Source organism: Argentina silus, assembly GCF_951799395.1.
Source record: "Argentina silus genome assembly, chromosome: 11".
NCBI lineage: Eukaryota > Metazoa > Chordata > Actinopteri > Argentiniformes > Argentinidae > Argentina > Argentina silus.
The window spans coordinates 258,923-283,922 of NC_139665.1; the positions used below are offsets into that span (position 1 = coordinate 258,923).

The window sequence follows — 25,000 nt, forward strand, 5'->3', positions numbered from 1 at the left end:
GGGTTAGGGCCTTTGGCAGTCACAATGCTAGATGAAGGAATTACTTTTTTTAAATTTAATTTTATTTACAGTAGGGGGTGGGGGTGAAGAGGTCTCTAGGGTTAGGGTTAGGGTTAGTACAGAGGGGTAGTCGGGGTGAAGAGATCTTTAAGACAATTAAGATGTAGCCTGAAGAGATGGGTCTTCAATCTGCGATGGAAGATGAAGGGATACATACAGTTCAAAGCCGTATATTAGGATACAGGAGAGTTTAGGACAGTACCTTTTTACTAGCAAGCCCTCGTCTTCACAATAACACATGAGAGGGCTTGTAGGGTTAGGGTTAGGGTTAGATGGAACATGTTTGATGTTTTACTGTTTTAAGGTTACTTTTGGGAACAAAATTTAATGTTACAAACTTTGCTTGAGTTCTCCATGACAATTCAGTGGACAGTTGAAGGCTTACCTGGGTAATGTTTCCACCACTGATCTCGCAAATAAGCACCATGGACATTAATGATTGATTGATTAATTGATTGATTGATTGATTGATTGGTTGGTTGATTGATTGATTGGTTGGTTGATTGATTGGTTGATTGATAGCACGATGGACGAAACATTATTTTGCAAGCATATACAGGACCAGTCAAAAGTTTGGACACACCTTCTCATTCAATGGTTTTTCTTTATTTTTTATTATTTTCTACATTGTAGATTAATATTGAAGACATCAAAACTATGAAGGAACACATATGGAATTATGTAGTAAACAAAAAAGTGTTAAACAAACCAGAATATGGTTTATATTTTAGATTCTTCAAAGTAGCCACCTTTTGCTTTGATGATCGCTTTGCACACTCTTGGCAAGTTTGTGTCCAAACTTTTGACTGGTGCTGTACATCTTTCTGTGGTTTAGATAATTTCATTGAAATTGATGCATGGCACATTATTTGCCGAGATATGCACCCACCTTTTCTAGATGAGGTGTTTGAGAGGATCAGTTTTGAGCAGTTGCCGATGGTCAGCACCTTTCAAAAGGTCACCTGTTGCCTGATGGGGATTCAGTATGTCTAACTTGTCAAACTTTTCCTCCGTTTCAGATTGGCCAGAGTCGCAAGATCAAGGCGCTGTTCTCAACTAGCCTTCGTTAATTCTAGTCGGGTTCTATTTAGGGTTATTCTGGTTCTATTTAGGGTTAGGATTATATTTTGAAGTCAAGCTGTGGGCATACCAAGTACTAGAAGGTGTGAGACCGGTGTAAAAGACGCTGAGCTCAAGGACCGGACCGGACCGGACCGGACCGGACCGGACCGGACCGGACCAGACAAAGAGTCAACCTGAGGACTGAGTCAACGGTATCAGATTGAAATGCTTGTTTAACTCCCACTGATATTTCTGATTGATGATGATTAATAAATGTCATGATTATATTATTATTTTTTAAATATGACTGTTATTGCTATTATCTTATTGCATTGTTGATTGTTTGATTGTTGTTTGATGCATTGTTGAGGAGCTAGCTTGCCCTAAGCATTTCATTGCCCCGTCTACGGCTGGATTCTGTGTAGATGACCTTGAGCTCTGACCAGTGGACATCACACCACTGCTGCACATCTATAACATGGTTAATAACATTGATATCTAGGTCTATAACATGGTTAATAACATTGATATCTAGGTCTATAACATGGTTAATAACACTGGAGTTAATCCCATGTAGAACCAAATGTACACCAGTGCAATACCACTGAACCTGTGAAGTGAGTTACTGTTGTCTAGACTGTCTGAGACGCCGGTGTTCATTATGCTACATGTCAACATCTCCGCCACATTTACACCATCTTAGTTGGAGTCGAGATCTTCCAGTAGGACCCTTGTATCAGACAGAACCAATCACACGCAGATAAGGCCTGTTCTGTTGAGCAGATCTTCCCATCGGGCTGGAAAAGGTTCCAGAGGATTAACCTCTCAACCTCTGAACTTTAAACATGGTCCTGGGCCAAACTACTCCACAACAACAACACCTGATGGGAAATGCATCGTTTTGTAAGGCATAGGAAGAGATAAGCATTTTATTGAATGAACCAACAAGGTATTTTTCATGCAAAACATTAATAAATTCAGATTGACCTTTACATTGTACATGTAGCTAACAGTCCCAACATAATAATAATACACTTGACTGGTTAATAAGTCGTTAATAACCATCCGAGGCTCCGTTCCAGACCGACGGGCCGCTGCGCAGACAGACGCAGCGCAGGAGGAGCCGCTTCAACTCCGTCTGTTGGTTCAGACGCAGGAGCGCAGGCTAGCAGGCTAGCAGCGGCTAACGTCGCTTTATGAGATATTTCACGAAGTATTGACACGATTTCTACCATAACATTCGTTTTACCGGTAAGACGGAGTAAGCTAGCTGGCATTTGAATGAACAGCCAGTTAAAACCACCTTGCGGTGGCTTTGCGTAGCGACGAGTATCCAGCTAAGCTAAGCTAGCTAACCTCATCCACTGGCTAAGCTAGCTAACCTCATCCACTGGCTAAGCTAGCTAACCTCATCCACTGGCTAAGCTAGCTGACCTCATCCAGTGGTGGTGATTGGAGGTGATCGGGGGGATGAGCAGCGAGCTACGCCGCGGTACGGCGGGGCAGAGGGACTGAGCGGCGGGACACAACAGCTGGCGACATTTTTGACGATGGATAAGTAGCTAGAAAACTTGATTTTCTATCGTTTTAGTGAGCTACGTTGTTGCTAGTCAGTGTGCTCCGTTTGTTCCGGATACGTTAGTTAAGTGGCGCGGCCAACTCATTTGGTCTGAAGTGGGGGTTTATCCAGCGACCTGTCCCCGCCGACCGCTGCAGAAACCTCGACCATGTCTCTGGTTGCCTACGCGAGCAGCGACGACAGCGACTCCGAAGAACCGTCGAGCCCCGCTGTCGCACCGGAGAGCAAACCGGGGGGGCTTTTTGCTCGTCTCCCTGCCCCGAAAAGACCCGCATCAGAGGCACCTGGAAACATAGGGGGGTCCAGCAAAGTGGCGAAGGGAAACTTCCCATCTCTGAACAATTTGTCAAACGATGGCGACGAAACTACAGTGACCCCGACCCAGCCGTCCAGGGGGGGGCTGCTCTTCGACCTGCCCAAGCCGAGGAAGCGAACAGAGCCGGTCAAGATCACCATACCAGAGATCCGGAGAGGGGAGGTGAGTTTATACTCCACCCGCACTTCAGCTGTTCATTTGTAAACATAAAAACAAGTAGAATAGTATTGATCCGTTCAGGCGAACTGTTTTCACTTTTGATCCACTTTGTCTTGCCAACAGTCAGACTCCGATGAAGACGAACCAGTGAGGAAGAAGGCCCCTCCCCAGGTAAAGATGTAGACATTGTTCTGTGTGTGTGTGTGTGTGTGTGTGTGTGTGTGTGTGTACAGACACACACACACACACACACATGCGCGCGTGCATTGTTCAGTGACAAATGGCAGAATGCACCACATTGCCAGCTGTTTTCTCTCTCTCTCTAATTCCCTCTGTTATCTCTTAGGGTCCAGGCAGTGGCCTCTCCTCCCTCCTTCCCCAGCCCAAAAACCTGGTTGTGAAGGAGCTCCAGCGAGCCCTGGTGCCCCACACCCTCACCAAGCGCCCGGAGCCCAAGGCCACCAAGCCTCCCAAGCCCTCCCCGGGCCTCCCTGGCTCCAGCGCCTCCCCCTCTGCCATCAAGGCAGCGGCCAAATCAGCCGCCCTGCAGCTGGCCAGGCAGATAGCAGCGGAGGAGCAGGACAGCGATGAAGAACTGGCCCCTGAGAACTACTTCTCCCTGGGGGACAGCGCCCAGCCCCTCCCTGCCGTGGGGTTCAGCCTGGACCCTGAGCCTGCGGTCCATTCAGCCCTGCTCCCCAGCCCCCCTGAAACAGAAAGTGGTACCTTCCAGTCGGATGCTCCTCTGGACTTTGGGTCGAACCCGGAAGCGGCTGGTGGGGCGTGGGGGGGTGGCCAACAGCCAGGGGCCTTCCATCCCCAGTACCAGCAGCCATCGGCTGGACCAGAGCCCAAGGTAACGGCCGTGCATACTGGAGGTCAAGAGGTGTTCCGACTGACAGTTTGTTTGTGTGTGTGTGTGTGTGTGTGTGTGTGTGTGTGTGTCAGGTCTGTGTTGTGGCTAAGATGGCTGGTCTTATCTCCAGCCATGTGACATGTGACAAAGCTGAGGCTATGCAATTAACCCCCCTGTGTCAACCTTGGTCTTGTTGTTCTTGTTGTGAAATGTCAGAACAGACAGTTATCGTGAATATTAACAGACAATTCCAAGGTTTTTGAGTCTTATGATAGTGATGTACAAGCATTAGGTGTTCTACCCAGAATGGATTCCTGTGAACTTTGGTTGACTTGAGTTCAAGTGACTTTGACCGCAGTTTGTCAATTAAATGTTTGTTTTTATGTTTCCATCCCATTGAGACACACAGGCTAGCAAATATGTTGTAACATGTGTGGTACTACAAGACAAAGAAAATATTACATAGATCCCAAAAACACAGTGACACCGTTGGTTCAATGCACAATAAAGACATTCTGACTGGCGGTGGGTGTTCTTCAGGGCATCATCTACCTAAAAAAGGAAACAGGTCGAAGAAACACTTTGTGTGTGTGTGTCTTCAGCCGTTACCTGACTCTGGTGTGATCTACACAGCCCCATTGAGCGCCTGTCTCTCTTTCCACTGTTTATCTTTTGCATTGATTATAAAACCTGTGTCCTATTGGCTAGGGTTACTACAACCAGGCGTACTACCAAGATCCTGACCTGGGATTGGCTGAGGCAGAGGAGCCTGGCTCCTCCTCCCTGTTTGATGATGAAGCGGTAAGGATGTCTGCTTGTGTTGTTGTCATAGTGTTGTCATAGTGTTGTCATAGTGTTGTCATAGTCACTCAGTTTACATTTACCTCATTTAGACACTTTTATCCAAAGCGACCTACAATCAGTACATGAGTCTCAGTAAGTGAATCAACTAAACATCAGTAAAACCTTCCAGAAGAACAAGGGCCATCAGTCTCTGTGTACGGATCTCTCTCCCTCCTTCCTGTCAATCTCTACGGTCTCTATCCCAATAAAGCAGAAATGCCCTAAAAACATATATTTAAAAAAAAAAATCTCACATCTGCTGATGCTCAATGTGTTTTGAAAATAACATTTGCATTTAGATGACAAACTAAAAACCTAAAGTTGTACCTCTTTCTGTTCATTAGGCTGCATCTCATCTCAGTTCACCGCCAGCGTGCCGTAAATGTCTCATTATCATACAAGAGACATTGTTGGTGCTTTGGCTAATGGATGGTCTGCTCCATTGAGGTGTTATTGTGTGTTGTGCTCATCGACTCTATCAAACATGGAGGTCATGATGGATGATTAACTGGTCTTCTCTCTCCCAGTTCCGGAGGCTGCAGGGGAAGAGGAACAGGGGGAAGGAGGAGGTGAAGTTCCTGGAGATCAAGGGAGATGATCAGCTGAGCGGCAACCAGCAGTGGATGACCAAGAGCATCACTGAGGAGAAGCAGGAGCGCAAGTCCTTCAGCAAGGTGAGGGTCTGGACCCAAACATGTTACTGGTCAAGGTGAGGGTCTGGACCCAAACATGTTACTGGTCAAGGTGAGGGTCTGGACCCAAACATGTTACTGGTCAAGGTGAGGGGTCTGGACCAAAACATGTTACTGGTCAAGGTGAGGGTCTGGACCCAAACATGTTACTGGTCAAGGTGAGGGTCTGGACCCAAACATGTTACTGGTCAAGGTGAGGGTCTGGACCAAAACATGTTACTGGTCAAGGTGAGGGTCTGGACCCAAACATGTTACTGGTCAAGGTGAGGGGTCTGGACCCAAACATGTTACTGGTCAAGGTGAGGGTCTGGACCAAAACATGTTACTGGTCAAGGTGAGGGTCTGGACCCAAACATGTTACTGGTCAAGGTGAGGGTCTGGACCCAAACATGTTACTGGTCAAGGTGAGGGTCTGGACCCAAACATGTTACTGGTCAAGGTGAGGGGTCTGGACCCAAACATGTTACTGGACGATTGTTACTGGGGTGTTCTAGGGGAGGGGCCAGGGGCCACCGATTTTCGCCTTTCTGTCTATGGTAGCTGCCTCTTCAAATCGTGCGCACATGCAGAATCTCTCACTGGCTGAAAAGAGAACACAGCTCTGCCTCCATGTTGCCCAACACTTCCTCCAGTCTGACAGCAGAGACGTTGTACCACAACCTTCCGTACAAACTCAACCGCAGGGAAACAAGCCACTCACACAAACTAGCCAAGGCCTGTCAGAAGAAGAACTGAACGTCACAGAAGATCTGTTATCCCCTACATGACAACTCCTGATCTGTGTGTATTGTACTTTCTTGTTTACTGTCTCACTGGTCAGTTTGACTTGTTGTAAGGGCTGACCTCTGACCTCTGCTTGTGCCTCTAGAAAAAAGGAGACCAACCCACAGGACAACAGCGACGCAAACACCAGATCACGTACCTCATCCACCAGGTGAGACCAGGAACTTTACCTCACGTTACTTATAACACCTGCACCCCCCGTGATCTCATCCCTGGCAAACCATGTAACACCCCATCCGCCCCCTCTTTTGCTTGCTTAAGGATGAGCAACAAGCAGCATATGAAACATGCAGTATCTGATGTTTTATTCCATCTGGATTTGTTTGTGATTTTAAGACGTGAACATTTGTGGTTGTAGGCGAAGGAACGAGAGTTGGAGCTGAAGAACAACTGGGCGGAGAACAAGCTGACCCGCCGGCAAACGCAGGCCAAGTACGGCTTCTAGAAACACGCAGAACCCTCCCCTGAAGATACGAACACAACACACTACAGGAAGACTTCCTCAACAAAGTGGATCTTACTGTAACCTTGTTGTGGGGGAGAGAGGAGAGGAGAGGACAGACAGACAGACACCTTCCTTGGAAATGCTAGTATTGACTTTCCCCATTGTCCCCTGATATGTTTTCCCGCCCAGAGTTTGTATTACTTTAATCATTGTTGCGTTGCAGTAGTTTTGGTTGGCTGTTATGTGTGACTCCTGTTTTGGTTGGCTGTTAGGTGTGACCCCTGTTTTGGTTGGCTGTTAGGTGTGACCCCTGTTTTGGTTGGCTGTTAGGTGTGACCCCTGTTTTGGTTGGCTGTTAGGTGTGACCCCTGTTTTGGAAATCAGTCAATAGTATGAAACTGCTGCTCACGTTTGTCACATAATACTCTGGTTTCCTGGGAGACAGTTCCTACGATCAATCATAGTGACGACTTCCCAAGCTGAGGGACAGCCTTGTTTCGTTTGGAGTTTTATTTCACTAGTGACAATGTTGCAACCACCAATGGTGTTTTTCTTCAGTATTTCTTCCTCCTGAGGCGGTATCCATCCTCCGTATTTCTTTATCCTGTTTTCATTGATAGAACATCAACCTGCTCTTCAGTCCTGTCCAATGGACATTTTACCAACCAGAGTTGAAACCCATGTGATTGGTTTATGCAATTGTCCAACTGAAAACCTTCCGTCAGTATTTAGATGGTAGAGAGATCATCCTCTGGTGACTAACCCTGTGGTAGAGGTACTTCAACCTGACCAGTTTACAAGGAAAATATTTCTCTCTATATCTTGGGATTCTTGGGAGTGAGTCTCTTCCTGTCCACTGCCAATGAACTGGACTGTAAAGGAATGATGCTCTTCATGAACTGTGTCACAATGTGAAACAAAATACTGCCATGGTTTCTCAGGCTGTGGAGAATCTTGTCGGTGTTACAAGTGAATAGGTCTGCGTTCTCTTGAGGGAGCATGGATGTAAAATTGGATTTGTTTTCTATTTTAATGACCCTGCTAGCCGACCCGATTTTAAAACGGCTTGCTAGCAAGGCCGCCCTATTAGTGGGGGAGTCCAGGTTTCTGGGGGATGCGAGGTTCGCTGCTTTTGTTTTTGTTTAGCCCAGGGTTCTAATGGGATCAATTCACTCATCAGCTCATCTCTGTGTCTTGATTCTCAACATTGCTCCCCCGCCCCTGGTCCTGTAAAGTATCATTCAGGATTTAAAACTGTCAGATGGGGGTAAGAAAATAGATGCCAACAGCATCACAGCAGGCTGGAGGGCGTGTCCTGTACCCATTCAGCCCTCTCAGATCACTGAGGGCAAGTCAATGCAGGGAACTTGAAGAAGTCACCTTGACAGAGCTGGGTTGCAGAGTGCTGTTTCCTTTCAGTGAACGCAACAGAAACATGCAGAAACAGCAGTTCTCAAGTATTTTCTGTTCCTTGTAATTGATAAACCAGCTCATCATTGTTTAAGTCTCCTCATGCCAACACTCCTGTAAAGTGACTGCAAAAAATAATATCCCAATCTAACAATCATGTTCATAGGTGGGCCGAGGTCAGGCTAAAGTAGTCTACTGACAAAGCGTTACCAGAAGCACCGTAACTAAGGCTACAGCAACACGTCTTTTGACTGTCATCCATAAAGGCACAACGGACACTGCTGTAGGCACTAACACTGTTCTGGTTGGTGAGCTAGCTAGGGTAGAGAGGCGTTACATCCTGTATGCTACTGTATCATATCTTAACTGTAAGAGGTGGGGGAGAGGCCATTTTGTTTTTACCCTATGCTTTGTTACGTGTGGGTGTTGTGCTGTTGAAATTAAAAGACATGTCTTTGATCACCTGGCTTTATCCCTTTGTGATGTTGATCTCGTCAGTTTGCAACTTATGGAAGGTATTGTATTCATATCTTTGAACCCTGTGCTGAAGTGTTATCTATAACTAGGTTACATTCTGCTGAAAGTCACACCCCTCTGGTGGCCAACAGAAATCATCTCCCTGAGTTCAAATCTAGAACGGATTCCCATGTGCCTAGAAAACCTGTATTTACGGTAAATGGAATATAACGCATCATGTATATGAAATACAATGAAACAGATTCATTCCAGTGCAAACATGAGTTTTTAATGAAATAACTACATCTTGCACTTTCAAAATATATCTACTGTTGCTTTAATTTACATCCTCTGCAATAACAGGCAGCCATCAAACAGTAAACATCAGGTACATGAGCGTTTAGTCATGATACAGTTACAGACTTCTGACAGTAAAGTTCTCACTCTTTCTTCTGGGTCTCAGTGGGTGGTACCACTTTGTTTTCCTTAGCTGCCTCTGGGGCAGGAGGAGCAGATGGAGGAGTAGTTGATACCTCTGGGGCTGGAGGAGTAGTTGATACCTCTGGGGCTGGAGGAGCAGATGATACCTCTGGGGCTGGAGGAGCAGATGATGCCTCTGGGGCAGGAGGAGCAGCTACAGCCTCTGGGGCAGGAGGAGCAGATGATGCCTCTGGTGCAGGAGGAGCAGCTGAAGCCTCTGGGGCAGGAGGAGCAGCTGAAGCCTCTGGTATTACTGGTGCAGCAGCCTCTGGTGCAGCTGAAGCCTTTAGAACTGGAGCTGCCAGAGTAGTTTCAGCCTCAGGAGCAGCTACCCCTGGTACAGCAGTCACTAGAGGTGCAGGTGCAACAGCCACTGGTGTTACTCTTGCGGCAGCCTCTGAGGCCGCGGCTGCCTCTGAAACGGCAGCCTCTGAGGCCTCCTGCTTCTGCCTCCTCACCAGTCTGGCGTGACTCGCTGAGGGATCCTCAAAGGCCACCACCGACATGGGGACCCGCACCGTGTCTACCCCGTTCACCTGGGAAAGCACAAGACGCACACACAATCAGAACCATTCTGGAAATGAGTCCAGTTTCTAGGCAGCAGCCATGCACACATGGTCCACCAGAACCCTGTTGGGTTTGAACCAGATTCATATTCATCTGTAAATGAGCCGATTGAAAACAAAAGCTGTATGGATTGAAATCCAGACGTTTGGGCGGGAAAACGACTTAAACAAGATGAAAATCCCATTTTAGATACAAATAGATTGTAGGAGGTCGACCCATACCGTAATCTCACACCAGTAATCTCCCAGACATCTGATTGGTTCATCTGGAAGACGAAGAGCATGAGGTGGCACTAATATCCCCCGCTGAAACAGACACAGACAGAATTAATAAACACCTGAAACAGACACAGACAGAATTAATAAACACCTGAAACAGACACAGACAGAATTAATAAACACCTGAAACAGAAACCCTGAATACAATGCCTTTTCACTCACAATCAGCAATGTATTTCAGAATGAATCATAAAAGCATTTAAGGATGATGAATAATTCTACTGAGATTGTACTACTGGTCTGACAGATACATGAGTCAATCACTGAATAAACGGCTAAATATAGCGAGTGTGCTAATACCTATTGGGCGTGTGTGTGTGTGTGTACCGTGTGTGTGTGTACCTGTAGTGTAAACGGAAGGTGAAACAAACTACCAGGCCAGTCTTACCTTTTTGAGGATCTGCCTGCAGACAATCTCTTTGGTGATGTCATACTCAATGGAGGTCTGTTTCTGAATCTTCACCTCAATGTTCTTCAGGAACTCCACCGTCTGCAAACACACACACACACACACACACACACACACACACACACACACACAGCTTTATGAGACAGTCTTTAACAGACAGTCGGTTTTCCTCTCTGGGTATCAGAAGTAGAAAGGATGTCCACACCAGGGGAGGCTGGTGGAGGTAGAATTCGGAGGACGGGCTCATTGTAATGCATGAAATGGAATGAGGAATGGTATCAAACATCCCTATTCCATTCCATTCATTGTAATGAGCCGTGGTCCGGGTCCGGGTCCGGGTCCGGTCCGGTCCACTCCACTCCACTCCACTCCACTCCACTCCACTCCACTCCACTCCACTCCCCTCCCCTCCCCTCCCCTCCCCTCCCCGCTCTGCTTCTCACCAGCTGGCCTGTGCGTGTCTGGACCCTCTCGTCCGGCCGCCCCTCATGTAGAAGCTGGAGAGGGAGATTAGGACTGATTCAACATCCACAGTACAGTAGAAACATGGAACAATGTGTGATGTCCTCCACCTAGTTAAGACAACAGGTAACAATGTAGCTTTAAGTCAACTCAAGTACAATCTGGTGCAGAAATGACCCTGAATCATGACTTGTAATATTTTACCACTACATCATGTAATGGTGCATTGAAAACACTTTTCTCCAAATCTAATTCAGTACTTAGAAGCTGCCTAAGAAATATATATATATTGTTACCACCAATACGCACCAAAGTAAAGATGCTTCTGGAGGTCAGCGCGGCTTTTCATTCTCCAAACACGTTGCCAGATTTAATATATGCTAACTATACATTATATAGATTTAATATATGCTAGCGACACACTGTCATGACATCCATAAACACAGGTGTCTCCTCACCCTCAGCTCCTCTGCGAACATCAGTTTGTTCTGTGGAGACGGGTACACGGCCAGGTTCTGGGCCAGCAGCTTGTTACGGCCAACAGACTTCTTAACAAACACTGTGTCTCCTCTCCCACCCAGCTCTGGAAACAAGGAAGCATAAACAGGCATAATGAATACCCTCCTGATGTGATTAACCCAGTCACAGCCGGCTGGATGTCTGCTTGCTTGGACAATTGATGACTATTGTTGTCATGTGTAACTGAGATGAGGTCATAATCTCAATCCTCAATTTGAAATAACTCAGCGTCGCCATCTAACTGCGAGCATTGGCAACACAGAAGACGCAGGTTGGAGATGTATGTGTGACTCCCGTTGAACATGCCTCTGCCAGACAGGCCATGAGCTAAACCTTCCCTCAGGAGAGCAGTAGACTAAACCATCCCTCAGGACTAAACCTTTCCTCAGGAGAGCAGTAGACTAAACCATCCCTCAGGACTAAACCTTCCCTCAGGAGAGCAGTAGACTAAACCAGCCCTCAGGACTAAACCTTCCCTCAGGAGAGCAGTAGACTAAACCAGCACTCAGGACTAAACCTTCTCTCAGGAGAGCAGTAGACTAAACCAGCCCTCAGGACTAAACCATTCATCAGGACTAAACCTTCCCTCAGGAGTGCAGTAGATTAAACCTCCCTCAGGAGAGCAGTAGACTAAACCTCCCTCATGAGAGCAGTAGACTAAACCTCCCTCAGGAGAGCAGTAGACTTACTGGCCACCGTCTGTGTGAGGATCAGCTCCATCTTCTCCTTGGGGCTGTGTTTCTTGTCCTCCACCACCTTATAGACCTGGTGCCGACGGGTGTACAGCCTGGGCGGACTGTCCTCTTTGGACAGAGGGACCTGCCACCACCGCTCCACCACCACCGTGTTCTACAGAAGAGAGACACACACATCTAAAAACCACTTTCAGTTCCTGCTATCACAACATTGTTCATCTGGAAATACTGGGACTAAACAACATAATACCGTTCAGGAGGTGGGACACAAGTGTCGACTAGACGTCACTGGTTAATCGACAAAAGCATAAATGAACCTTTAGGGCTGCATTGATCTTTCCACTCGAAATGGTTGAAAACAAGTCAAAGTAAAGAACAGGAACTGACTCCGATCACCAAATGAACCACATGTCTGCATGCAGAGGACATGTACGAGTCAAGTGCATCTCAAGCGCATTTATGTTTCAAAGAAAGAGTTCAGTCTCTGGTGAGATGGATATTCCCCATGTTCATATTGCGATATTCATAGTTAAACGACATTGTGCTGCACTACGATCCATCTGTAATCCCGACAAATGGAGAATAAACTCCACAGTTGTTGCAGGCTGACAGCTCGCGAATAGGGAATTATGATCTCTTCCTGCTCTTCTTTAGTTCACTCCGTTCTTCCAGCTACAAGAAATGAGTTTTTCTTACCAGACATGTGGTTTGTGAGAGCCACCGGGCGGAGGCCGGGGACGGGGACGGGGACGGTCTGGTCCCGATCAGCGCCTGAAGGGCAGCGCGGCTCCACATGCTCTCAGAAGACTCACTAACGTCCGTCCAGGTTCTGTTAAATACAGCTCATCCACATCTCAATGTAACATCATCCAAACACGGCGTGGTGATGATTCATTAAAACCAACTGTAAATCTGCGGTTTGATCATTTGAACCAGAATGAGTGAAGATCGTGAAGGTCCGCGGCGGAGGAGCTACGTAGTAATGAAGCGACACGTTCTTCTTCTTCTTCTTCTTCATCTTCTTCATCTTCTTCTCTGTTTAACGGCGGGTCGTAACCGACCTCCCAGCGCGTTCCGCCCCCTGCTGGTGGGAGGCTGGAGGCTGGAACTGACTACAGCCTCCACATAATCCACGGTTACAGGACTGAAGGAGGCTGAGGAGAGGATGAAGGTAGATGAAGGACAATGTTGTGACTGAAGCACAGAGGGACGTTGGTGCGACAGTCACAGTGTTCTCTAATACACTGGAAGGGGGGTGAGAGTGGAACGTTTTACAAATACACACATGAACAGATACAGTCACCTTGAAGGTCAATAAGGTTGTTCATTGTTGATAAAGAATGGTGTAAGCCAAGGTTACTGTGTGAAAAATATTATCATTACACCTGTTTGAGTCAGGGGAGGCTGGTGGAGGTAGAAATCAGAGGACGGGCTCATTGTAATGCATGGAATGGAATGAGGAACAGTATCAACCACATTTCTCATGCCGTACCATGCATTACAATGAGCCCGTCCTCTGATTTCTACCTCTACCAGCCTCTACTGGTTTGAGTATAGGTAAATTATATCTACAACTTTAATTTTTTCAACGTTTTTTTAAAACTCTCCATTCATACAATCTATTCCTTCAACAAGTCCATTCAAACACAAACTATTTGATGTTATGCTGATTTTAGTGATTTATTTCTACTGACAAATGTGTTTCTTGTTTCCTGTCCCATCGTATGTGTCATTGCTGTACAGAGCTGTAACAATGTCCACAATAGTCATAAATATCTCAAAGATGTTCAACAAACACAAATGTCTAAATGTCTAAATGTCTAAGAATGGCAAATGTTAGTTTTCTAGGATCTAAAAGTGACAGTCAACTCAGAAGATGCCACACAAACAACTTTGTGAACAGTTGTTGAGTCAACAGAGATGACTGCCTCACTAACAGACACCTGGTCTGTACTGGGACAAAACACAGAGCAAAAAGGTCCCTGTGTTTCATCATTTCATCATTTCATCATCATAATGGTGTGTTAATAGGGAGAGCAGGGAGAGATGAAGGCATCTCTCAGTTGAAGTCGATGATGATCTGCAGGAGAGGAGCGGCGGGGAAGTCGGTGGTGATGATTCCGAAGCGGCTGTTCTGTCCCGTCCTGGCCGTCAGGTAGTCGTACAGACGGACGTTGATGCGCTGCGCCACGGCGTTGGGGTAGGCGAAGATCCCGACGCCGCTGCCGTACGTGTTGAAGATCTGCGCCTTGTTCCCCACGGCGGCGGCCGCCAGGTGCTCATGAACACTCTGCCACTTCTCAGCCACATGGAGGAGAGTAGGAACCTGGGGACACAACGTACAAGTAGATAATACACTAATTATACGTATATATAATAATAATAATAATAATATGTATATGTATATGTATATGTATATGTATATATAATACTACTACTACTAATAATAACAATAATAATAATAATAATAAATGTACATATTATAATAATCATAATAATAATCATAAATACATATGTATAATAATCATAATAATAATCATAATAATAATATATGTATATATCATAATAATAATAATAATAATAATAACAATAACGATAACAATAATGATAATAATATATGTATCTATAATAATAATGAATGTACATATAATAATAATAATAATAATAATAATAATAATAATAATAATAAATGTATATATAATAATAACACCACCAGCACAAAAATAAACATACATGATGGTTTAATGCAGAATAAGCATAGTCACTATGGACGCGTTTCAGAGTGTAAAAACGTGTCCACAGGACAGGGGAGGCTGGTGGAGGTATCAAACCATTCCTTTCTCCGTTCCATGCATTACAATGACCCCGTCCTCCGATTTCTACCTCCACCTGCCTCCCCTGGTACAGTACAAGTCCTAAAAAAGTTAATTTTTTCATGCCTTGCCTTTCATGGCAAGGTAAACAAACTGTGACAAACAGTTTTGCAGGGTGACACTAACACACAAGTATATCTATACTGTATATTTAGGATCTATACTGTAGAAGTTAATGGATCCAACAGTCTTTGTCTCTTCACTCTACCTTCCAGTCGTCAGCGATGTCCAGGGACCCGTAGCGCATGCCCAGGTCCGGCCCAGAGAAGTCCTGCAGGACGATGAGCTTCCCGCGGGCCTCCCCCATGGTGGGCGTGAGGCGGCTGTGCCACAGCAGGTCCCAGCTGGCGTAGCGGTGGATGTAGTCGACCACGGCGCCATAGATGTCCCACGTCTCGCTGAACTCCTCCTTCAGCCGCATCAGCACCGTCTCGCTGGGGAACTCCTGCAGGAAGTCGGACACACCCTCCAGGACGTGGCCGAAGTGCGCCCGCTGGTAGGACACGCCGTGGTGGATGGTCAGGTTCCCACGGACGTGACGGACGCGGATGTCCAGGAAGCGCACGCCGGCGCGGAGCTGCAAGGCCAGGCTCCAGGACTGGCACTCTGCCAGGGCGCCACCGTAGAGCGCCATGGTGTTGTGGGTCCCGGGGAGGGTGACCTCAGAGAGGAGGCGGCTGTCAGGGATCCCCGCCATCCAGGAGGGGTTCAGGAACTCAGGGGTGGCAGTGTCATCGTAGTCCGGCCTCTGGATGGCGCTGTCGCTCACGCTGATCAGCCTGCGGGAGGAAGGGTTAAGGATCGTTGATGTACATGTAAGGTCATGATCCGGGGAGGCTGGTGGAGGTAGAAATCGCCCGTCCTCCGATTTCTACCTCCACCAGCCTCCCTGGTGACACTGGTGCAAGGTCAATATATTGACCCTGAATCCCAAAGTTGGTTAATTATATTACGAACATCATCTTTTATTTAACAACTGTCTCTCAATCTGTATAGGACTACCCCTGAAACCATGTACTCACCCCACTAAGACCATCAGCTGTAGAAGCACCTTCACCGTAGTCAATACGACTCCTTTGGCGCCGGCCATGTCTGGTTAGCTCAGTTCTTCACACAAGGGCTGTTTAGAGTCAAGACAAGCAAGAACACATTTAAAATGACATTTGGGAAATGATTGATGCTTTAGCTGTATTTTGGGTGCAATACCGGAATATAGGCCTATGAATAGGCCTAGGAATAGGTCTAGGAATAAAGTGTAAACAGTTTTTGAAAGAAGTTATCTGATAATGTAATCTTAGCCTACAGTGTTTTGAATGAAAGAAAGAGAGAAAGAGAGACTGAATGAATGAATGTTCTTGTTATGCCACAAACGTGGACCTTCCCATATCACATGCACTGAAGGAACAAAACAAAGTACAAAACTAAAATGTTTTACATTGTGTTATTCCTGCTTGTGTCCGTGTAGATATTCAGCCTAAATTCTACCTATCAGAGTGGACATACACACCCAGTGTTGGCTCTGTGGATACAGAGGGAACTCACACTGCTTTGGGTGAGCAGGAGATACGTTCCTTCAACTGTCCTAAATGTTTTAGAAGCTGTGGACAGAGTTCCTTATGTGTGTTTAACTGCTCAGTGTACATGCAGGTGTGTTACGGGTGGGGGTAGTGTGGTGGACCCAAAAGCGAAGAGATACTCAGGACACAGGCGCGAAGTGTACTAGAAGGTGTATTTAATAATAAGGAGGGGACACGGGAACAAACAAAACACTGGGAGTAAGGACAAAAATAAAGAAGGAGAACAACGCTCCGTAATAGAAATACTCCCTACACAAGCAGCGGATAAACTGGACGAGGAATACAGGAACGGGGGGAAACAGGTAAGGTAGATCACCAGACAGGTACTTACAAAACAACGGGGAGGATACGGAGAGAATCTCATACAGGGACAAGAGGGAACACACAGGATAAATAGCAACAGGGGACAGAACACACAGGTGCAGCGGATGAGGGTGAGGATGAGGGTGAGGATGAGGGTGAGGATGAGGGTGAGGATGAGGGTGAGGATGAGGGTGATCCCGGCAGATTGGGAGAACCTGACCCGTGTGGCCGGAGTCCCCAGACAGAACCCTCAAGCGTGACACAGGTGCACACTGTTCTAACTTATATCATGTCATGTTTGGTTAAATAAATCTTGTAAATTAATAAATAAAACAAATAAATGAGTAACTGTTACTAATTTACTCATACAGTTAAAACATTTGGTTTGAATATCTAGACAGTCAGCTTAACGTGTACTTTGAGCTGGTAAGGTCCCAGCTGTTACTGGGGAGGGAGTTAATCTCGTGGAAAACCATACACCTGTCTGCTACCACACCTGTCTAGAGGGAAACTATACACACACACACACACACACACACACACACACACACACACACACACACACACACACACACACAGTTCTCTGAAATGTTGGGATAGATTAGGCCATACTGTATGTTATCTCAACAATGGCTAAATTCCGTACAAAGCCACACATTCCTCATGCTGATATTACTGTGGTAGTGTAAGTAACAAGATAAATAATGTTATTAATAATTAGCTGGTTGTTTCTATGTTGATGACAGTGTAGAAGAACTCAATACACCCCTCTTCTCTCACGATGGCCAACTCCTAAACAGGGTAAGGGTAAATTCTGTTTCAATTTCATTCAATAATTTCTCATCCCAAAATAGTTTCTATTTTCGATTCTTTAAAATGGACAACATTCTCTGACACAGACCTCAACCCTCCTTCTAAACCAGACTGCACCAATACAGACCTCAATCACAGCAGACATGTGAGATTGTGAAGTCATGAAGCTGTATAGAAGCTGTATAGAAGTGGGCACAAACAGGGCAACGTGTAGCAGAGAGTGACCAGGATGTGAACTCGGTTCCCCCCGCTTGGCATTTCTATGGCAGCTAAACCTTTCTGAGCTCACTGACAACCAAACAGTCCACATCCATGTCAGCCACAGGAGAATAGTAGGAATGATGTGCTGGTTACCTCAAACCCAAAGGTGGGGGTCTTCAGCTTGATGACTCTGCAGCCGAAGGGAGAGAGAGGAAACGAAGAGAGAGACCGAGGCGGGCTGAGGGAACCAGAGAGCTAACCTGGCGTGAAGAAGAGTGGGCGTGTTGATATAGAACCAGAGAGCTAACCTGGCGTAAAGAAGAGTGGGCGTGTTGATATAGCAGATCCCATGGAAAGCCAGGACGTGGGGGTGGGGGTGGGGGGGACGATCACGCCACTGTTTCAGACCCACTGTTCAGCGTACTCAGACACACACACACACACACACACACACACACACACACACACGCACACACACACACACACACACACACACGCACACACACACACACACACACACACACACACACACACACACACGTGCGCACACACACACACACACACACACACACACACACACACACACACACACACACACACACACACACACACACACACAGATCCACAAATTAAAGTCTACCTATTCATTACCATCATAGTGTGTCATTACATCAGTATAAATGGACAGTAGTTTGAAATTGTTATGAATTACAGCAAATTCATATCTTCATCATTTACCATTTTACTTTTTGTACCCTTTTAGTACATTTACTGAGCTTGTAGCTTTTTATTGAACATTGAAATGACTGATACTCTTTTTGTATGAAAGAAGAATGTTATAAAGACTTCCTGAGATTTTCCTCTTTTCATAACTGAAGAGGAACATAATGGGGCCAAATGAAACCAAGCTTGTTACCAGAGGTCTTGTGGTCTGCATAATGAAATTCCTCATTCATACAATAAGTGGATTGAATTGATTTATATGTATCTGCTGTCATTGCACAATGAATACAGATTAAGCTAAACAAATCTTCCATATTCAAAACCGCTGCATGTGAACAGAAAAATGAGTCAATGGTTGAAGTGAAGAGGTCCCATCTGCTGGTAGAGAGGAGAGGTGTATGTTAACCCTCTGATCCCATTCTAGGTCTGTTGGCACATTCCTGCCGTGTGAATTATGTATTTATGATTTGCACACAAACAATAACAAATGAAAGGCAAAATGAAAAGAAAAGACAAATTGTGCAGAGGGAGGTTAAGAAACCCGGTCGGGCTTATCGAGAAGAAGCCTCCCCTAAAAGAAAACAGCTTTGAGTAAACTACGTATTCTATAACTTTGTCTTATTCTCTCTCTGTCGTAATGATTACAGAATGAGAGTAACTGGACGTTTCGGTCTTGGAAGGTGCTGTCTAACGGTATTCTAACAGCAGACGCCCCCGGCTCTGTCACTACTTTCACACAACGTCAGAAACTGTGATATGATACGGCCGACGTGACGGTCCCAGGTTCACACCCGCACAGGGTTGAAGACTGGGGTAAAGCTGATATGCCTAAAACAACAGACCCCCCCCCGCCCCGCCCCCCTACCCCACTGCCCCCCCCCGCCCCGCCCCGGCCCCGCCCCGGCCCCGCCCCCCGCCCCGGCCCCGCACTGCTGCCACAAAGGAGCGTCATTCACCCAACCAATCAGCACAGGGCACACATGAGTCACTTCCTCATTGTTATTTCCTGATATGGAACAAGGGGGCGGGACTTATCTGGGGACTGAGGAGGAAAATGGTGGAAGAGAAGTAGAGAGAAGGTTCAGAAGGACAGAAGCTGCACCTCGGGTGAGACACCAGGGCCTCTGGAATGGATTTGTTCAAAAACGGTTTGGATTTTGTCTGAAAGGAAACTTTGTTTGGACAGATTTTTGTCAAAGAGAAATCCAGTGGGTTATGGTTCATGTTTGTGGTTGAAGATCAGGAAATACATGGAGTCTGATCAAAACAAATAAATTAGAACTCTTTTAGTGCAAATGATCAATGACAAATAGAGGTCTGATAATATGTGATGTTGTGTGATGTCTAGGGTCTATCTATGGAGGGTTTATTTTTTAGTATCGCCGGTGTAATATAAGGTCAATGATTATGATAAACTGCCCAGGGACACACCCCTGAGTTTCCTTTTCTCTGCATTGGGCTGATGACATCACAGCCATCCTGAGAGTAAACCCTGTTAAACTGTCACCAGGACAACAGACTCCTTTCAAATGAATGAAATGTCACTTCTCTCTCTTGTAGAAGCAATAGTTGATTAGCCATTCAGCTACAGTGGTCATGTGACCGTCTGTGTTGGGAGGCTCAGGATGTGGGTTTGAGTACACATGGGCTATACACAAAATATATGAATACTCTCCACACCCTAACACCCTAGATTTCCAGTAAAAAGTCCTTTCTCCAGCACTGTGACTTTCTGGAAGGTTTTACTGATGATGACTGATGTAGAGTTGATTCACTTACTGAGACACATGTACTTATTGTAAGTGGCTTTGGATAAAAGCATCTAAATGACTTGAATGTAAATGTAGTTACTGTAAGTCTCTTTGGATAAAAGTGTCATGTTATTGCTAACGAGGGGCTTCATACTGTAGGAGAGGTATTCAGGCTTAAAGTGTCAAATGACACCTGAACAGTGTCAGATACTTGTGTTCTCTGAGCCTTCGATAGGCATGTAGCAACCTGAGAGGCCTGTTGTCCCAGCATCCCCTGCAGTGTTAACAGTAATAACACTGGGATGCTTCTGAAGGCAACTCTTCACACAACAAGCGCTGGTCTGTATCCTCATAGAAAACTGGAGGGAACGATTTATTAATTTGAGGGCATGATTTATTAAATCGAGGGAAGCAAATAATAAACTGAGGAGATGGATTAAAGTGGTAGTTTGTTTGTTTTTCTCCACCATGACCTCTTAGGGGCTCCGTAGAAACAGATTTTCATTAACCCTTATGAAATAGCTGAGGAAGAGGTGAAACATTGTGATCAATGTGACACATCAAGTCACGTCTGTTTATTTGTCTTTACATTGAATACAAGTATGTAAGACCTGAGGCAGAGCAGCTCACCTCCATCAAAACATGTCAACCTCCATCCCCTTTAATAACCTAACCCATCTCCTTTAATAACCTAACCCTAACCCTTTAATAACCTAACCCTAACCATTTAATAACCTAACCCTTTAATAACCTAACCCATCTCCTTTAATAACCTAACCCTTTAATAACCCATCCCCTTTAATAACCTAACCCATGCCCTTTAATAAGCCTAACCCTTTAATAACCTAACCCTTTAATAAGCCTAACCCTAACCCATTAATAAGCCTAACCCTAACCCATTAATAACCTAACCCTAACCCATTAATAAGCCTAACCCTAACCCATTAATAACCTAACCCTAACCCATTAATAACCCTAACCCTTGTCTCTCTCTCTCACCCGTAGAGAGTCAGAACACCCAGGTTAGCAGCCATGGCCAAGGCGGAGCAGGTCAAGAAGACGGCCGTGAAGGTGCTGGGCTACGTGGAGAAGGTATCCTCTTTTGCCTCTTCTATCGACCCTCTCTTCGGCATCGTGACATCCTTGGTGGTGGTCGCGCGCCGGGGCCTGGTGGGGGAGGAGGCCCACGCCCTGGACAAGGACTTCCAGGAGGTCCACAGCAAGCTAGAGAGCATCTCAGAGAAGAACCGGCAGTGCCTGCGACAGATCCGCATCCACGAGGTCAACGAGACCTTCGGCAAGTATGAGGAGTACATCAAGCACCAGTACGCTGCTTTCAGCAGCATGGTGACCCTGGTGAGGAAGGATGCGGAGGGCGCCCAGCGCCACATGGCCGAATACGAGAGGGTCTACGAAAGGGACAAGAGTGACCTAAGTCTGGACGTGTACTACCGGGGCGTCATGGGGGTGGGGGCGCTGTTCGGGAGGCCACTGCTGGACGTGTACCTGGAGCACTGCGAAGGGGACCGCAGGGTCATGGAGCACAGGTGTTCCCACCTGGGTCACCTGTTCCAGATCGGCCTGATCGCCCTCATGGCGTACACCGCCGTCACCGAGGACGACGAGGACGAGGTCAGGGAGAAGTGGGCGAAGCGCGTGGAAGACATCCAGGCTAAGATGGTGGAAGTGCTAGCTCAGTGTACAGAGAAGAGTAAACCGTAGAGGAAAGGAGGGAGGGATGATGAGATCTGAAGTTTTGTTGGTTAAACTGTAGAGAAGAGGTTTTCACTCTCAGATACCAGACTCATTCCATTGAACCAAGTAGAGGACATATGATTTATATATGAAGTATAAAACTAAATTCATCAGAGCAATCCAATATCGCTGAGTCTGTTTATGCACTTAAAATGAATGTCATGTATTGCCGTCCACTGACCATTGTCAATAATGTCTATAAAGTTCTTGTTTTGAAAAGACCACTTAAGTTTGTATAATTATGTTCATGCATACCTGCCAATCTGTCCATGTTTTATACACCGTCTTCAATAAAGAAGCCTAAATAATGAACCTTACATGTGCAAAATTCCTTTGAGTGTAACACTAGTGCTCTTGTAATTGATCCAAGACAATGTATTTATTTTACTATTACATTTGACTTAGAAATGCTGATGTGTGAGTCATCATTGTCGTTGTTATCGACTGTAGACGGGAAGGGAAGACATAGCGTATTTTGATGTTGAATGTTAGTCATGTCCTTACCATAATCACATGACACTTTACAGAGGACCAGAGGCATTACTAGTTACCCAAGTCACCATACCCCCAGATCACCACCCCCCCCTGAGCTCCTGACAGCCTCTACTCCAGGAAGGATGCTGAACAAGGGAAGTTAATGTGTTTGTGGTTAATCCTTAGAAAAGATCAGTCAAATATGTCTCGAGGCAAAAGCTTAAACTTGACTTTATTCATTCAATCACATTCTCTTCCTCTCTCTCACACACACACAACACACACACACACACAACACACTCAACACACACACACACACACTCAACACACACTCACACTCATGCACGTCTTCCAGCATCATTGCATTTTCATGCAAATCATTACATACAAGATCACTATATCAAGAGTAGCCACAATCACCACATGCATGAGAACACTGCCCTTTGGTTCTCAAAACCCGAAGCAGAAAATGCTCCTGCATATTAGAGCTGCAGAATAGTGTGTGGGGACAATTGCTGGTGATGTTACTGTACTTGAAACTGTATGGCAAGACTGGCAATGTTAAATACTACATGGGCCATGAACCGAACGACAGTGAAGAAAACGTTTGTTAATCAACAGTCATATACACTGTACACTGTGCTGTCTATGTATGCCTTCTATATTTCATATCACACTACCTCCACCTCGCCACCAGAGGACGCAGTTGTCAAAACGAGGCAGTGGAGGAGTTGTGTTCCTCTTGTCCATTCCGCTCTGCTGTTGTCAGCAACGGGATGTTGTGCCTGTGAGAAACCTCTCCTCCCTCCCTGGGACTACCTGAAGTTCCCCTGTACCGACTCTTTAGAACCAGGAACATTAACATTCCGATAACATACACTTTCTAAAGTTTGAGAAGTCGTCATTTCAGGTACGTTTCGAAACTCAAATGTTCCAGAGCCTTTCATGTTACAGGAGGCTCTACGACTTGTTATCTCCCCTAAACCGTGAACCATGTTGAGATCCATGGTCCTGATGGTCCTGATGGTCCTGATGGTTCAGATGGTCCTGATGGTTCAGATGGTCCTGATGGTCCTGATGGTTCAGATGGTTCAGCCTGGCGTCTCCAGACTCTGAGGTTCTGGTTCTGATCTGATCAACACCAACAGCTGTCTGCACAGGAAGGCGATGGGGTGTCTGGTTTCCGGGGCGTGACTTTTGAACTTTTCTAACTTTTGGACTTTTGAAATTCAAGCTTTGTGAAAAAGGATTCTCTTTCATACCATGTTACCAAATAGTTTATTCATTTCCAGTCACAGTAACTTAACAATAGCAAGTGGTTGAAGTAGGATTTACAAGAGAATCCCATTTTGTTGAACATCTTTTTTTGTTGCTGAGAATCTACACTATAACCTTTGTAATGTTATTACTTTGATAGGGCAACTGTAGGCGTCCTACAGTCATGAAAAACTAAAGTTTTGCGACACCCTGATTGATAACATGTTTATTTCTACCTATATTTCAGGCATGGTGCTGGTCAGATGTTGCTGGTGTATGATGTCTGGTAGGGATTGAAGGCAAGCCATCGCCATGGGCAACCAAGACCAGCTGGAAGATGTGTTTGTCGCAGTAATTCGTCCGAAGAACCAAGTCAGTCTGAGCTCTAAGGAGTATCGGGCCAAAGCCTATGAGGTGAGACCAGCGGTTCTGAACCGTCTGGTTTAGTTTCTTCTCCTCCCACAGACTCAGGTGTTTGACGTTGTTGCACACCTGCCTGTTGTGTGGCTACTCTCTGGGCTAATCCTAGACTACAATTCATCTTCAATGGAGATGACCTGCTGATGATGCTATTAATCCAGATCTAGTCTTAATCTGGGTCTGGGACAGAGACAGGAGTGTTACTGCCAGGCCATGACTCCAGCAATGCGTCATGACGGTTGGACCCTGGCTGTGACGTCACCTGTGAAACCGTTCTGTCACTTCTCTTTTAGATCCTGTTGATAGAAATCCCTCTGGAAGGAAAAGAGAAGAAGAGGAAGAAGGTTTTACTGGCGACCAAAATTCACACTGATGGCGACACGGCCAGATCTATCCTGGACTACGTTGATGAAACCACTAAGCCCATCTCCAACAACCAGGGGTTCATCGGTAAGTATATCCATGTTGCTCTCCAAGTGAAAAAATTATACACGAGACGTGAGTTTTTTCCAGGTCTTTGCATGAAGGTAGGAGTAGTGACAAATAACAATGTTTGAGTTGCTGTACAGTCCCTGCTTTAGACACTGAAGGCTATCTCTGATGCTGTTACCCTCTGTCTCCTCTGTTACCCTCTGTCTCCTCTGTTACCCTCTGCCTCCTCTTCTGTTACCCTCTGTCTCCTCTGTTACCCTCTGTCTCCTCCTCTGTTACCCTCTGTCTCCTCTTCTGTTACCCTCTGTCTCCTCTGTTACCCTCTGTCTCCTCCTCTGTTACCCTCTGTC

At 45.9% G+C, this 25,000-nt stretch overlaps 5 protein-coding genes across 6 annotated transcripts in view; 3 read left to right on the forward strand and 2 right to left on the reverse strand.

Annotated features, from left to right (window-relative positions):
• The first annotated feature begins 2,242 nt into the window (after nt 1-2,242).
• On the forward strand, nt 2,243-8,665 carry prcc (proline rich mitotic checkpoint control factor). The gene is made up of 7 exons (XM_083680729.1): nt 2,243-3,179; nt 3,300-3,347; nt 3,523-4,032; nt 4,741-4,833; nt 5,403-5,549; nt 6,436-6,501; nt 6,709-8,665. Exons 1-7 carry the CDS (start codon nt 2,850-2,852, stop codon nt 6,793-6,795), a joined length of 1,281 nt encoding a protein of 426 aa, XP_083536855.1. The 5' UTR covers nt 2,243-2,849; the 3' UTR covers nt 6,796-8,665.
• A 112-nt stretch (nt 8,666-8,777) lies between these two features.
• Nucleotides 8,778-13,059, reverse strand: mrpl9 (mitochondrial ribosomal protein L9). Its single transcript, XM_083680730.1, has 7 exons — nt 12,768-13,059; nt 12,066-12,225; nt 11,316-11,440; nt 10,839-10,892; nt 10,375-10,476; nt 9,930-10,013; nt 8,778-9,677 (listed from the first exon to the last, which is right to left on the reverse strand). The coding sequence occupies exons 1-7, from the start codon at nt 12,864-12,866 to the stop codon at nt 9,102-9,104; spliced, it is 1,200 nt and encodes a 399-aa protein (XP_083536856.1). The 5' UTR covers nt 12,867-13,059; the 3' UTR covers nt 8,778-9,101.
• A 1,071-nt stretch (nt 13,060-14,130) lies between these two features.
• Nucleotides 14,131-18,054, reverse strand: LOC310811679 (1-phosphatidylinositol phosphodiesterase; the record flags this gene model as incomplete). The annotated part of the gene is made up of 4 exons (XM_083679924.1): nt 17,992-18,054; nt 15,967-16,064; nt 15,153-15,723; nt 14,131-14,397 (listed from the first exon to the last, which is right to left on the reverse strand). The coding sequence occupies exons 2-4, from the start codon at nt 16,032-16,034 to the stop codon at nt 14,131-14,133; spliced, it is 906 nt and encodes a 301-aa protein (XP_083536050.1). The 5' UTR covers nt 16,035-16,064; nt 17,992-18,054.
• A 1,538-nt stretch (nt 18,055-19,592) lies between these two features.
• Nucleotides 19,593-22,397, forward strand: LOC310811858 (protein rapunzel-like). 2 transcript variants are annotated; one of them, XM_083680196.1, is made up of 2 exons: nt 19,593-19,668; nt 21,318-22,396. In XM_083680196.1, the coding sequence occupies exon 2, from the start codon at nt 21,345-21,347 to the stop codon at nt 22,032-22,034; it is 690 nt and encodes a 229-aa protein (XP_083536322.1). In that variant the 5' UTR covers nt 19,593-19,668; nt 21,318-21,344; the 3' UTR covers nt 22,035-22,396. The 2 variants fall into 2 exon arrangements, with proteins under 2 accessions (XP_083536322.1, XP_083536323.1); XM_083680197.1 differs by having other exon boundaries at nt 19,611-19,709; nt 21,318-22,397.
• Nucleotides 22,398-23,183: 786 nt separating this feature from the next.
• The window catches only part of krit1 (KRIT1 ankyrin repeat containing), a 12,972-nt gene continuing 11,155 nt past the window's right edge, over nt 23,184-25,000 (forward strand). Inside the window, exons 1-3 of the mRNA XM_083680114.1 lie at nt 23,184-23,451; nt 24,046-24,212; nt 24,512-24,668. Coding sequence (XP_083536240.1) covers nt 24,111-24,212; nt 24,512-24,668 — 259 coding nt within the window. The 5' untranslated portion in view covers nt 23,184-23,451; nt 24,046-24,110. The remainder of the gene's footprint in view (nt 23,452-24,045; nt 24,213-24,511; nt 24,669-25,000) is intronic.